The sequence below is a fragment of the Bos indicus x Bos taurus genome, chromosome 10 (assembly GCF_003369695.1).
Source record: "Bos indicus x Bos taurus breed Angus x Brahman F1 hybrid chromosome 10, Bos_hybrid_MaternalHap_v2.0, whole genome shotgun sequence".
NCBI lineage: Eukaryota > Metazoa > Chordata > Mammalia > Artiodactyla > Bovidae > Bos > Bos indicus x Bos taurus.
In genome coordinates, this window is record NC_040085.1 from 46,513,142 (window position 1) to 46,528,210 (window position 15,069).

General features: G+C 43.5%; 1 protein-coding gene across 5 annotated transcripts in view; it reads right to left on the reverse strand.

The window, feature by feature from the left end:
* The window catches only part of MYZAP (myocardial zonula adherens protein), a 124,424-nt gene that overhangs the window by 54,545 nt on the left and 54,810 nt on the right, over positions 1 to 15,069 (reverse strand). For all 5 annotated transcript variants that reach the window (XM_027553898.1, XM_027553899.1, XM_027553897.1 and 2 more), the window contains 4 exons: positions 10,819 to 10,944; positions 9,527 to 9,655; positions 5,417 to 5,496; positions 3,896 to 4,001 (listed from right to left, as the gene is read on the reverse strand). In XM_027553898.1, the coding sequence (XP_027409699.1) occupies positions 3,896 to 4,001; positions 5,417 to 5,496; positions 9,527 to 9,655; positions 10,819 to 10,944 (441 nt within the window). The remainder of the gene's footprint in view (positions 1 to 3,895; positions 4,002 to 5,416; positions 5,497 to 9,526; positions 9,656 to 10,818; positions 10,945 to 15,069) is intronic.

A 15,069-nucleotide genomic window follows, 5' to 3' on the forward strand; every position in this document is an offset into this window, starting at 1 on the left:
TATATATTAATCCTTCATTTCAAAAGGGTGACTGGAACTTTTACAGCACAGATCCCTGTGGAAGTGTACTGTCCCATACAATGAAAAATTATTATTGGGCTAAGGATGGCAATACCAAGATTAGTTAATTTTTATTTAGTATATTATTAAGAAATTACACTCCAGACACGACTGAGCGACTTCACTTTCACTTTTCACTTTTATGCACTGGAGAAGGAAATGGCAACCCACTCCAGCATTCTTGCCTGGAGAATCCCAGGGACGGGGGAGCCTGGTGGGCTGCCGTCTATGGGGTTGCACAGAGTCGGTCATGACTGAAGTGACTTAGCAGCAACAGCAGTAGGAGTGGAAGTAAATATACTGCTTAACATGTCAGGATTCAAAGAAAAATTATTATTGGGCTAAGGATGGCAATACCAAGATTGGTTAATTTTTATTTAGTATATTATTAAGAAATTACACTCCAGACACGACTGAGTGACTTCACTTTCACTTTTCACTTTTATGCACTGGAGAAGGAAATGGCAACCCACTCCAGCGTTCTTGCCTAGAGAATCCCAGGGACGGGGAAGCCTGGTGGGCTGCCGTCTATGGGGTCGCACAGAGTCGGTCATGACTGAAGTGACTTAGCAGCAGCAGCAGTAGGAGTGGAAGTAAATATACTGCTTAACATGTCAGGATTCAAAGAACCTCAGTAATAATACCTAAATGTTTTGAGAAGAAGGAAGCCTATCATTTTAATAAACTAAATTTCTTCACAGACATTATGACTCAGATGACAGCAATAATGGACAGGGACTGGATTCCTACCCCTGTTGAGTATGAACCCATCACAGGGACAGGCTTTCAGACTTTATGGAAGAGAGGGAAAACTGTCCCTAACACTGGTGACACATAAAGGTTGCCTCTATCTTCCAGTCAAATTTGCCTCCATGTCTGGGTGGCTGGAGTTCACAGACAGAATGCACTTCTCTTCTCAAGCCAGAGTGAGGACACCACATGACTAATTCAGCCATCTAGATTTTTCAAAATTTGGTCCAAATGACTAATTCAGCCATCTAGATTTTTAAAAATTTGGTCCAAATTTAGTATATATTTGCTGATTTCATGCATTATGCAAAGCAGTGAAAAGGCTGAGATCCTACCAACAGCACAGCCTAGTAAACTATAGAGAATCCTTTATACAAAGAGCTTCAATCTCGTCTTCTCTCCTTATAAAGGCGTACCTGATTAAGGGCTAAATACCTTTCAGGGCAGCCAGTGCTACAAATGTTTCCTTTATGTTGAAAGTTGAAATGTGCATCTTTTCAAGTGCCACCCAGTGGCTCCAATCTGGCTTTGCATTGCAATGCAAAGAAAAATATATTACCTCTTCTCCATGACAGTTTTCCTAAGATGTGAACTCCCTTCTCACGTCTCCCCGTGGCCATCACCTGTCCAAGTCCTTCAACCATTCCCTGGATTACTAGAGTTCTAATACTTTCCAACCTCATCCTGGACTTCTCAGTGTGCTCACTTGTCCCTTTTCCATGTTTCTAACTTTTAAAAAAAGTTAGAATTGGCTACAGTGATTGAGATTTTAAACCATCCTCCTGTTGTATGAGTTAACACGGTGTACGGGACAAATACCTTAATTCTTATTACCTGATAGAAGTAATTTTTAGCTTAAATTTAGAATTAAAGCTCCCTTTCTCTTCCACCTAACTGAAACCCAGCTGGCCCCAGCTGGCCTCTGATGATGCCATCCTAAATTTCAGCCTGCGATTTCACTTCAATGGCTGGGTCTTTCAGACCACATCATCGGCACTTAGAACAGCTATGTTTGGGAGATATTACATCAGAGACACTAAAGCAAGATATGGACAGTGATCTTTAGATGCTTCCTCATTTGCATATATAAATACTCCCCCGTGCTGTGCTAAGTCATTTCAGTTGTGTCTCTTTGCAACCCTATGAACTGCACCCTGCTAGGCTCCTCTGTCCATGGGATTTTCCAGGCAAGAGTACTGGAGTGGGGTGCCATTGCCTTCTCCAGCACAACCTGGGAAGCCCTAATTATTCCCCTACTGCTTTCAAATCAGTATGTTTATTAGATTCCAGAAGTAACTTAGAATTCTAAACTTGAAAATGTCTTTTTAAAAAGACCAATCAGGGCTTCCAGCGGTCAGTGGTAAAGAATACACCTGCCAATGCAGAAGACACAGGTTCAATCCCTGGTTGGGGAAGATCTCAGGGCAACTAAGTCTGTGTGCCACAACTATTGAGCCTGTGCTCGACAGCCCAGGAACTGCACTGCTAAGCCCTCATGCCACAATTACTGAAGCCCACACACCCCAGAGCCCATGCTCCACAATAAGAGAAGCCACCACAATGAGGAGCCCACGCACTGCAACTAGAGGGTAGCCCCTGCTCGCCGCAACTACAGAAGCCCCACAGAAGCCCAGAGCAACGAAGACCCAGTGCAGCCAAAAAATAAATAAATAAAATTATTTTTTTAAAAGACCAATCATTAAACCCTTATAGACAAAAACCGAATCAGAAGCCAATGCACGTGAGGTTTTGTTCACCATTCTCTAATGTTAGATAGGGAAACAACGCAGACAGTACCCTGTGGTGAGGCGGGAGAAATGGAGTATACCCCAGCCAAGGAGCCCCTTGGGGAAATGAGGGGAGCCGGCCGCAGACACCGTGAGTGTGAAGTCAGAGGCAGAAAAGCCACAGTTAAGACTGCCATAGTTCCTGAGATGCTAACTGTGACAAAGTGATGCTTTTCCTTCGGAAACACCCCTGACATCTACCCAGTGCCTATACGGGGCAAGATCTGCCCATCACTGCTGCTGGCAGTGCTCCTGCCCAGCCAGGCCAAGGGACCATGAAACTGCATCAGGATCTCCTCATTTGAGCCCCTGCTCCCCCTTCTCCTATTCTACTCCACCCAGGCCAATCACACTGTATAAGTGGGTTTCTCATTTGGGTGAAGATTTTATCTAATGTGTGTTTATCCTACACACAATTTAAAAAGGTGTCCCTCCCCACCCTCACAATTTCCTGACTTTAGCCCCACTCGTAGCTCCAACATTTTAGAGATTAATTTAAAAAAAGATATATGTTTAACCTTCTACTTGTCTATCATATGTGTAAATTATTAGAAGTAGATACTTTTCATTTTAATAATCCATTAACAAATAACTTTTCAGAGCTGTGCTTAATATAAGCACATATAATGCTTTTTTCAGTTTTTCTGCTGCAGACCAAATGTTTAATTAAAACGAAACCTTTTCTTTGCAAGTTAGAGAATGAGTCCCTAGGGAATCCTTATAACCTTGTTAGTACTAATTGTTCTTGTTTCTGATTTTTTTAATTGAGTAAGAAAAAGATAATACGTTGTACACAACATGGATTTTCTCCTATGGAGAAAATACCATAAGAGACAGGTTACTATAACACAACTTAAAAGAAATTTTTTTTTCCTCCTAGAGAATTATAAATGTTCAACTTACCTGTTTTTTCATTTAGAAAAACAGGATAGTAAACTATGTCCAACAATCAGTAAGTACGTACCTTGATTTCATACTATACAGTTAGAGAGAAAAAGGACCCTTTAGTCCCTGAGCTGAAGGCACCCACCTGCATAGGGAGGTGAATTTATGAAATGTGCCTCCCAGCTTTCTTAACTGTAACCTTTTGATCTGTAGAGAGCCCTCTTTTAGAGGGATCATCACTTGTCCAAAGGGGACAGATGAGGAGCTTCTCCTTTGGGCCAAGACAGCAGTGGCCTGAGCTAGTTAACTGCGAACCACAGAAGACGGAGCTGAGAGTCATATCTGGCTCTGGGGCTGCAGAGTCCCTATCACAGGAAGCAATCTCACGCCCATGACCCTTCACAGTGACTTACCTCCTCAACCATCTGCTTGACTTTCTTCTGCTGGCAATGCACCATGTCATCTAGGTGTCGGATCCGCTCCCGGAGGCTGGCTGACGCCTCCTCCAGCTGCTGATACCTAACACAGATAGAAGACAGAGCCAGTGAACCCCTGACCGACACAGCATCAGCACACGAAGTCACCGCTTGAGAGAAACACCGCCCAGAACAAGATGCACTCTTCCTACTTTGTATGTATCCTAGTTTATTAACCACCAACCAACCACCCCACTGGAGAAGGAACACAGGACCCTTTTTCAAGTCCCCACTTGCAAATTTCACCCTGTGTAAGGACAGTTACTTTACCTCCCAAGAGCTGAGAGAGAATTTTAACCACTTACAGATATGAGAGACTGTTTCTTTGGGGGTTAATACAACATTGGAACATCCAGTAATTGCCACAATTAGGAAAACAGAGAAGAGTCTAGCAACACAACAACATATCTGAAACCAAGTGGCAGAGTCCTGGGAAGGCAGGAATTACAGTTGTTCCACACATCATTTATTTTGAGAAAATGGGAAATATGCTGAAACACCCTTCCTCCATCAAAACAGAACAGACCACCTCAGAAAATATTTCATGTTAAAAAAAAAAAACCCAGCACAGATTATCCTCAGACTCTACTTGTTTCAAATAAACCCAAGGAACCAGCAGATGGACTCTTTCTTTGGGGCCACTAAACTAGAACACGGAAAAGGGTCTGGTGGTCTGCTTACCACTTCCCATCTCTGCTGGGTCCCTCCTCAGCACAACCTTAAAGACTAGGGAGGATTCCTAGAACTCTGCAAACTCTGATGTCATGTAAGAGGAAGGAGAACAGGTATTTTTCAGCATACATTGTGGCAGGCAGTACAGCCAACAGTTCTCTCACAATAATAACCCAATGAGATGGGCATTATTAGTATCACTTTAATTCCTCTCACTTTAAAAAAGAATTCTTATTTTACAGAGAAGCAAAGGATCTCAGGCAGATTAAGTAACTTGCTCAAATGCTCAGCGCATGCCAACCCCATTTCCCTTCACTAGAGGGCCACGTGTGGACTCTCTGCCTTCTGGTTTCCAGAATAGGCAGTTCATTGCTCCTGCATTTCCCATGCAGGGCTTTATACACTCACAGCCAAGGGACAAGGCAAGGTTTCACTGAAAAATGTTTGGAAACAAAGACATTGTAAAATTCGTTTCCAAGGCAATGAGATTAGTCACTGTTGAGTTTTCTCATCAACAAGGTGCATCCTGTGGAGCTCAAGGTTATGGGGAACATTTATAGACAGAACTTTGGCATTAGTGACAGGCACTGACGTGTTCCACTGTTCTAACAACCACCCCTTGGCTGCAATATGTGGCTGGAAGCTCCCAGTCCAGCGTTTTACATGTTATCAGTCTGCAATGAGTGATGACCAAATGAATGAAAATGCAAGGACCAAGTGAGCCCACACAAGCACAGTGTGTCCACCACCTAAATCCATTATAAGACACGGGACAGTGTATCTTACCTTTCTTTGTTAGAATCAGTTATTTCCGCTGACATTTCTGTTTCATGCTCCAGGAGTTGAAGTTGAAGTTGATGGCGCTCCTAAAACAGACAGACATTAATATTTAACCGATGGATCCCAAGTTGGCTAGAGAATGTACAGCAAGCAACTCCAATACTAGTCAGTTCAAATCTATATGACACCTATGGGCTTCGATACACTCACTCACCAGAGTCCAAACAAATCTCAAAATTTCAAATTTGCTAGTGTGCATTTATAGATGTATTTATGAGTTAGAGACAAATACCATGGGAAAGCCATGCAAGATTTATTTTTTAAAAACTATTTCATCAGCCCAAGCTCAGATGTCTTATGAAAATATACAGTTCTAAATAATGATAATCAATACTCTAAATCAGTGGCCTGTGATACTACAAATTTCTTGATTATTTTCTGAATCCTCAGGAGGGTCTGGAATTCTGTAATATTCTATAAATTAACTGCGGTAGTGTTTACACAGCTGTGTTTACTTGTAAAAACATACCATGAAAATCAGAATAAATGTGCTGCAATGACATCCACATTCTAATCCCTGAAACTTGGGAACATGTTGCCTTACGTGGAAAAAGGAACTTAGCAGACATGATTAAGTTAATAATCTTGAAATGGGGAGATTATCCTGAATTATCTGGTTGGGCCCTTATAGGAAGAAGGGTTAGAGTCAAGAGATGGACACAGGCTGGGAGGTGCTATAATGCTGACTTAGCAGCTGGAGGATGGGGCCATGCGCCAAGGAATATAGTCAGTCTCTCGAAGGGAGCAAAGGCGAGGAAATGGATTCTCCTCTGGAGCTCCCAACAGCCCTGCCCACACCTTGATTTTAGGACTTCTGACCTCCTAAACTAAAGATGGTAACTCTATGATGTTTTAAAGCCACCAACTGTGGTAAATGATTACAGTATCAATAGGAAACCAATAAGCTGTGCACATAAGATTTGTACAGGGATTTCCCTGGTGGTCTGGTGTGGCTAACACTCTACACTCCCAATCCAGGGGCCCGGGTTTGATTCCTGGTCAGGGGACTACATCCCACGTGCCACAACTAAGAAGCAATGCAGTCAAATAAATTAATATTTTTTAAGAAGATTTGCACATTTTTATATAAATTTAGTTTACCTTAAAAAAGTAAAAAGAATCTGGACATTTATTTCTTTGAACAAAGTGAAAAATAATAAAGGTATAGCACCCATTACCTCCAAAACTGCACCAGAAATAATTACAACTGTTAGTATGACAAATTTCCTTAAAATGAAATTTATCAAATCCTGCTCACTAATTGAAAGGAGACTCTTCTGCTTGAGGGCTTTCTCTAAGTATGGCTGTGACTGATCTTTACCCTCAGAAATTCTGCCCAACAAGCTTTGACTAGTTTTACAGATCCCAAACTTCTTTCCCACCAAATATTAAAAGCAAATCCTTGAAACTTGAACTCCCACAACTTCTGAAGCTGTCAGCAGTAAGCAGACAAGGGATAGTCAGAGTGGGAAGCAGTACACTCTGGAAGGGAGGGTATGTTATCATCGACATATTCAGAACAAAGGGAGACCAACTTTTTCGTGGGGTTTTGTTACTTCTTTTAAATCTCTACAAGTGAATGTACAGACTAACTGTCCCCATGGTTTCTGCCACTGGCTGGAAGTTTCCATGAGCCCTGAAATAATAGTGATGAATTCTTAACAAGTGAGCCTTCCCTCCAACTCCCCAAAAAGCTGTCATAAAGTAGGGCAAGGCCTAGCTTACGGTATGCTTTCAATTTTGATATTTTCCTAAGTTGAGGTACAACAAATCTTAAGTGGACACTGTACAATCCCTTGACATATCTGTATTCACATTACCTGGTGGAACCACCACCAAGATCAAGGCATAGGGTACTATCTATTCTGCAGAAAGGTCTCTGATAGAACACACTCCTTAACATACTTGAACTGATGAAGGAAAAAAGAAAGCTGTTTTGGACACAATGTTCAGAAACAGTAAACTAAGGGGTACAGCAGAGAAGCCATTCAAAAGCACATGGTTTGTCCTCGAGAAAAATCCAAAAATATGTGAGAACAGGATATAAACTCTGTAGGCATGCTGTTCACAGTGTGTGACAGAGGTTTGGCACAGTTCCTGCTCTCACAGATTTAGCTGTGAAGGGCGAAAACCAGTAAATGGGCATATCTAATCTTAGCTACCTAAGGCAAGCATTTTGCTAGCCTAAATGAGAAAAGTCACGAGAAAGGACAACAGATTCTCAATCACTAAAGAAAACGCCAAGAGGACATGGGGAACGTTTTATGCCACACAACTGCGGGGAGGGAGGGCCAGCCTTACTAGCGCCCTAGCCCCCCAGCCACACACCCCCACGCGGGCTCCACATGGACATCAGTGGGAAAATGTTGGGAACTTTCCAGAAGCCCAAGGAGACAAAGAAACTAAGCTATAGAACAGGTCCAGCTGAAACAAAAAAAAGATGACACCAGGGGCAGACATTTATGTAAGTCAAAACCTAAAAATCAGAGCCACACGTTTTTTGAGCCCCTCCTCTATATATGCCAGGCACTGCCCTTAACATTTGGCCTGGATTTTTCTTGTTGACTCCTCACAAAAGGCCTAAGAATAAGAATTACTATTATCAACATTTTACAGAAGAGGAAGCTAAATCTGGAAGAGTCAAGTAACTTCCTGCAACTAGAAAGAGAGCCAAGACTCAAACCCTAGGTTCGTGATTCTAAAACATGGATAGTCTCTCTGTGAGATGGTTTCCCTGCCCACACCCCTCCCCAGACCACCCGCTCACCTGGCTCCTGTTTGCTGCAGGACAGCCTGTCACTTGGGGGGAGTGTGCTTTAACCAGCACCTTCTGCTGTTGCAGGAGAGCGGCAATGTAGGGGAAAGCTTGCCTGCATTCTAGAAAATGCCTTCAGTGCCCAATCATTACAACCACCATCTACAACCAGTACCGACATCAGCCCTAACCATGCCACTGACCTTTTCTTCAAGACAAGATAGGATTCTGCTTTCCCAGAGGGTAGAGATGAAATTATAACTGACTCTTTATTTGTTCAAGTCCCTCCCCTCAAAAGATATTACTTAAAAGAAGAGCCCCCTGGCCAGCTGAGAAGCTCTGTTTAATGCTATTCCCACCTTATTGGTCAGAGGAGTGTAGAGGGGACCAGGCCACAGACATCACAGGTCAGCCCTCTTCTCGGAACCAGCCAGAAGCCCAGCTGTTGACCCTGCTTCCCCGGTCATTCCCCTCCCTCCATCCTTGGCGTGGGGATTCTCAGTGTCCAGTGTGGGTCACAGGATGCTGAAGGGTGCTCTTGGCTGGTCCCCTCTCTTTTGTAAACTCACACAGCTAGAGGGCCACTTCCTAGAACCCACAGCTCTAGTCCTCAACCACCACTCTCCCTTGGAAGTCAGCTGTCACCTGGTAAAGGTCACCCTCCCTTCATCTTTCTTGCTTTTTCTCTTTCCTCTCTCCCACCTCTTCTCTTTTCTCCACTTCCCACTTCATTTCTTCCCTCTCTCTAGACTGGCTTATTATCCCAGCTGAGCTCCTGTCTTCTGCAGGCTCTCCCTGCTCCACCCCCACCCACGGAGAGCAATTTCCCCTACTCTGATGCATAAACAACCCTTCAGACCCCGGTCCCAGAAACAACTGGCTTGGGGTGTCAATGTAACATGGAAACAGGGCTTGACTACCTGCCAAGGAAACCAAGTTCATGCTGAGGGCCCCAGCAAAGCAGGGCTGCTAAAAGATTAATTTCTATAAATAATTTTGTATGTAATGATGTTAGAAGCATCAAAATTTTCAACATAGGAACACTTAGGACTTGGTGGAACTTCCATATACTTTACTTTTTGCTGTTTCTTTTTTTTCTAGATTTATTTTTAATTGGAGGATAATGGCTTTACATCCATATACTTTATTTTATAGTTCTGTCTTTGTTATTTCAAGTCACAAGTTGTAGGAATGAGAGGGATCTGTGGTGAGGGCTTCTCACACCTTTGGGCAGGCCTGAGGGGAGCTGTTACACTACAGGGAGGCTGGGTAAGGGGCCCGCGGGCTCCAAGCTGTGTTACCTTCTCCATGCGCTCAATCAGCCTGTCCAGCTCCCCGATCCTCTGGTCCTTCTCCTCTAGGCTGATCTCTGCCGCTTGCATCTTTTTATTGGCTTCTTCAATGGCTTTCAGAAAACTATTGGTTTCTTCCTGCAAAAGAAACACACTCTTCTCAGGAGAACACTCAGTCACTACCAATCAGGGTTCAAACAGCTCAGGCCTCACTAAATCATCTTGTCTCTTTAGAAGCATGACCCGGGAGCCTAGAAGAGTCTCAGAGAATCACGAACCCAAATTCCATGATTCTGGTTCTAACCAATGAATAAAAGACACACTGCAAGGGCCTAGTTATCTTTCTGCCTTTTTTCCCCCTCCTTGAGGAAAAAAAAAGAGCCTACAAATGTTATTTATCCCCTGACAAGATGCTCAAAGTATCACTGTATTTGCCAACAACATAAAGGGAATTAGGGCTAGAAGTGGAATTGAATGCAGAGTGCCCAGATCTTTCTCCCAAACACCAGCTCAGTCAATTATTCAGCACATGTACTAAGCCTGTGAGGACACAAGATGAGGCAGATTGGAGTCCCTGTCCTCAAGGAATTGATGGTCTGCTAGAGAAGCCAAGGTGGGAGATGCACAGCCCAGCTCTAATAACAGGGACAAGAGAATTCCACAGCAGAGAACAGAGAACGGGCTTCCCCAGGACCGGGGACACTTGCAGCTGTGTGAGGAGGAAAGACTTCATTCGTGGAGATGCTGGCATCTTCAAGACTCTCAGGAAGCATAAGCAGGATGGGGATAGGGAAGGAGGAGAAGATGCGGTGAGGAAATGCACAGCTTCAGGTAAGCCAGGGTCAACCTGGATGTGGCAAATGGTCAGACTGGCTGGAGAAAGGGGTGTACTGAGAGACAGAGATTGAGGGCTCTTTTAAGCAGGGAGGAAGGTGAGTAAAGGAAGGGAGGGAGAAGGGAGAGGAGTGAGTGGGCACATACTAAACCCATGTTAGAGTCCACTAACTCACCTCCAGTACACACCTTCCCATTTAAAGCTCACCCCTGGTGGCTCAGAAGGTAAAGCGTCTGTCTGCAATGCAGGAGACCCGGGTTCGAGCCCTGGGTTGGGAAGATCCCCTGGAGAAGGAAATGGCAATCCACTCCAGTACTATTGCCTGGAAGATCCCATGGACAGAGGAACCTGGTAGGCTACAGTCTATGAGGTCGCAAAGAGTCGGACACAACTGAGCGACTTCATTTTCAACAATAATGCACCCAACACTCCCCAGTTGTTCAGTCAGCGGGTGGGACATACACACCAGGAGAGCCTCCTTCTCCGCATTGTGCCGCTGCTGCTCCTCCTGCAGCTTCTCTTCGTACTGGCTGTACAGCTTCCGGGTCATCTCTCTCATCACCTCTGCGTTGGCTTGTTGGGAGCATTCCACCTGCACAGAGACTCACTTCAGAGCTACAGCTTCAGCAGGTTCTGGCAAATCTGCACCTTACACTCTGTATGTGTCAAGCATGAACTCACAGAGGAGTGGGCCCAGGGGCCAGGGCTCTGCAGGGGACAGAGGCAGCAGGAACTGATGGGGAAAGAGATAGAAGGAAGAAGGAAAAGGGACGAGCAGGTGCATGGAACATTAAAAGTAGCCCTGTAAACTTATTTACTTGATACTAATATTATCAGGAAAAGGTGTCCCAAGAGCGACTTTTTCACAAGGTAGAAACATACTTCTCTATCAACACTGCACTTCAAATCTAACTGTTTTAAAATTGAATTCTCTCTAAAATGTGCTCCACTGTCTTATTTTTTTCTTTATGTTTATTTGGCTGCATTGGGTCTTGGGCACACAGGATCTTTGTTGCTTCGTGTGGGATCTTTTACTATGGCACACAGACTCTAGTTGTGGCACACAGGCTCAGTAATTGTGGTGGTCAGGCTTAGTTGCCACACAGCACGTGAGATCTTAGTTCCCCGACCAGGGATCAAACCCATGTCCCCTACATTGCAAGGTGGATTCTTAACTACCAGGGAAGTCCCTGAACTGTCTTATTAACCCCTTTCTTCAGTGCCTTTTCCTGTGTAATGTTATTTTCCTCCTGAAATTTTATCATATTTTATTCTATCAGTTTTAACAACCCTTTTCCTCTAGGTAATATTGTTGTTTTTCAGTCGCTAAGTTGTGTCTGACTCTTGCAACCCATGGACTGCAGCACGCCAGGCTTCCCTGTCCTTCACTATACTAGGTAATATATCCACATTCTAACTGGCCTCAGAAAGACATGCTTTTTGAAAGTCTTGAGTACTCAAGAATCTAAGCAATTTGAGCAATAAATCATGAGGGTATTCTCCCCACAAGGCATTCTCCTCTAGAACAGCCAAAAGGCTGTGCTGAACACAATCTGAAAAGCATAGATGCAAATGAAAACAAATTCACTCTGTTGTGGGATGAAAATAAGACCACTACATTATCAGAATTGGGTCAGAGCATGCATTGGAGAAGGAAATGGCAACCCACTCCAGTGTTCTTGCTTGGACAATCCCAGGGACGGGGGAGCCTGGTGGGCTGCTGTCTATGGGGTCACACAGAGTCGGACACGACTGAAGTGACTTAGCAGCAGCAGCAGCAGGATAAACTATAAAATTTAAAAATAAAAAGGTTTGCTATATGAAGAAAGAGGGAATAAGAGAGGAAAGGGCAGATACAGATGTGCTGTTTCTTACACTTGTTTCATAGAGCTGACTTTGAAACCAATAATTTACCTGATATAAAAATTAAATTTTAAACAATTATCTTGTTTAATTGTTTAAACAATTAAATCGTTAAACAATTAACAATTTTAAACAATTACCAAGATCATTCACTGTGAAAAGTAGAGTCTTTTCAACAAATAGTGCTGGGACAGTCGGATTTGTCACATACAAAGGAATGAGGTTGGGTCCCTAAAACACCATATATGAAAATGAACTCAAAATGGATGAAAAACTTAAAATGTTAAAGCCAAAACTATGAAACTCTTAGAAAGAAAATGTGTGACCTTTGATTAAGCAGTGGCTTCTCAGATATGACTCCAAAAGCACAATAGACAAGAAAAGAGATACATAGATTTGACTTCATCGATATTCAATATTAAAAACTGCTGTGCTTCAAAGGATAGCATCAAGAAATTGAAAAGGCAACACAGAGAGTGGGGGGAAATTCTTTCAAATTATACATCTAATAATTTGTATCCAGAATATATAAAGAATTTTTACAACTCAACAATAAAATATCAATAACCTAATTTTTAAATGGGTAAAGGATCTGACAGACACTCCAGAAAAAATATACAGATGACCAACAAATGCATGAAACAACGCTCAACATCACTGGTTATCAAGGATGCAATTAACTACCACTTCACACCCACAAGGATGGCTACAATCAGTAAGAGAGTAACCAGTATTGGCAACGATGGGGAGAAACTGGAATTCTCCTACATGGTGGTAGGAATGTAAAATGGTGTATGCCTACCTCCACGTTACCTTTCATATTTGTTTGACATTTTCCCCCCACATGCATACACTAAAAAATAAGTCAGAAGAACAGGAAAGCCTTTGAAGAGAAGGTGCCACATGGAATTGAAACCATCTTATCAGCTTTCAGTCCCTAGAGGAGACTTCAGCTCATGTAAGAAATTTGGACTCATCCTTTCCATACTTTTGTGCTTTCCCAACTGGTGCAGTTGGAAATGTTCCCATGTGGTTTGCAGAACCCAATCTGGGGGCTCCTGGGGGCTTGCACAGACCCAGCCTAGCAGATGAGAAAAAGTAAAGTGGGCAGGCAGGCATATGTTGGGGGTGGCTGCTGCTTCCTTTCTGCCTAGGCCCTGCCCTTGCCTGTAAAGCTCAGGCCATTAATTTTATGCCTCTGAAAGTGTGTTGGTGTCTCTCCCCTCCAGCTGATTGCTAATTCAAGAGAGCTGAGTTAGCTGGGTAGATAATCTCTATATAAGCAGAGTATACTACAACCTTAAGAGGTTACATGATGTTTATTCCAAAGACTGGACCAAAGTCTCCTCTGATGTCCTCTACATCTCCTTTCTCATCACTAGGCAAGTTTTGCTACCAAGAAGCCACAACATGGGAAATCCTGAATGGAGATTATCACGAACTGAGAGAGACCCAGTGTGTCCTGTGCTTCATCTCCAATTTGAAAACAAGCTCTGTCCCTCATGTCCTGCTGACACTGCATCCAGGTTACGTGAAATACTGTCACTTCTTAAATTGTTATTTTGGGGTAAAGCATTAGCCTCCAAAACACAATTGCAGGCTGGGTTAGAGGCTTGGTCTCCCTGACACCACAGCACTGGAACAGATGGCTGCGGAGCATGGATGTAGAGAGCAGACACTCAATACATATTTGTGGGATGAATGACCGCATAAAGATCCTGCCCTGAGGGAGAAACTCCTAACAGTCACTTCAGAATGTTTCAGCAACAAACCCCTTTCTTTCGAAGTAACTCTTGTGCAGAAATACAATACATGAAAGCAGAAATAGAAGAACAGCCCTGTTTGAAAGGAAAGCAGGGAGGAGCTGACTGACTATGTAGTTCCCTGGCTCCTTCCCCTCCCCCAGGTGGCTGTGTTTGGCCAAGTGGGTGGTGATGGCAGGGCCCACGGGCAGTCATCATGGAGACCACACAGTATGGGATAGCAGCCTGTCCTCCCCATCAGCTGCCCTGTGGGTAGACCTTATGGAGAGGACCATGTAGCTCAGGCTATTCCCCTAATTCTTAACAGCACTTCCTTTCATTCCCAAACATACTCTGATTCGTGCAATAAATCATGTGGGTATATAACCTGTACATTGTTGTGTACTGTATACTGTGTGGTATACTGTATATATACTGTATATCAAGGCTGTATATTGTCACCCTGCTTATTTAACTTATATGCAGAGTACATCATGAGAAACCCTGGGCTGGATGAAGCACAAGCTGGAATCAAGATTCCCGGGAGAAATATCAATAACCTCAGATATGCAGATGACACTACCCTTATGGCAGAAAGTGAAGAAGAACTAAAGAGCCTCTTGATGGAAGTGAAAGAGGAGAGTGAAAAAGTTGGCTTAAAGCTCAACATTCAGAAGACGAAGATCATGGCATCCGGTCCCATCACTTCATGGCAAATAGATGGGGAAACAGTGGCTGACTTTATTCTGGGGGGCTCCAAAATCACTGCAGATGGTGACTGCAGCCATGAAATTAAAAGACGCTTACTCCTTGGAAGGAAAGTTATGACCAACCTAGACAGCATATTAAAAAGCAGAGACATTACTTTGTCAACAAAGGTCCGTCTAGTCAAGGCTATGGTTTTTCCAGTAGTCATGTATGGATGTGAGAGTTGGACTGTGAAGAGGGCTGAGCGCTGAAGAACTGATGCTTTTGAACTGTGGTGTTGGAGAAGACTCTTGAGAGTCCCTTGGACTGCAAGGAGATCCAACCAGTCCATCCTAAAGGAGATCAGTCCTGGGTGTTCATTAGAAGGACTGATGTTGAAGCTGAAACTCCAATATTTTGGCCAC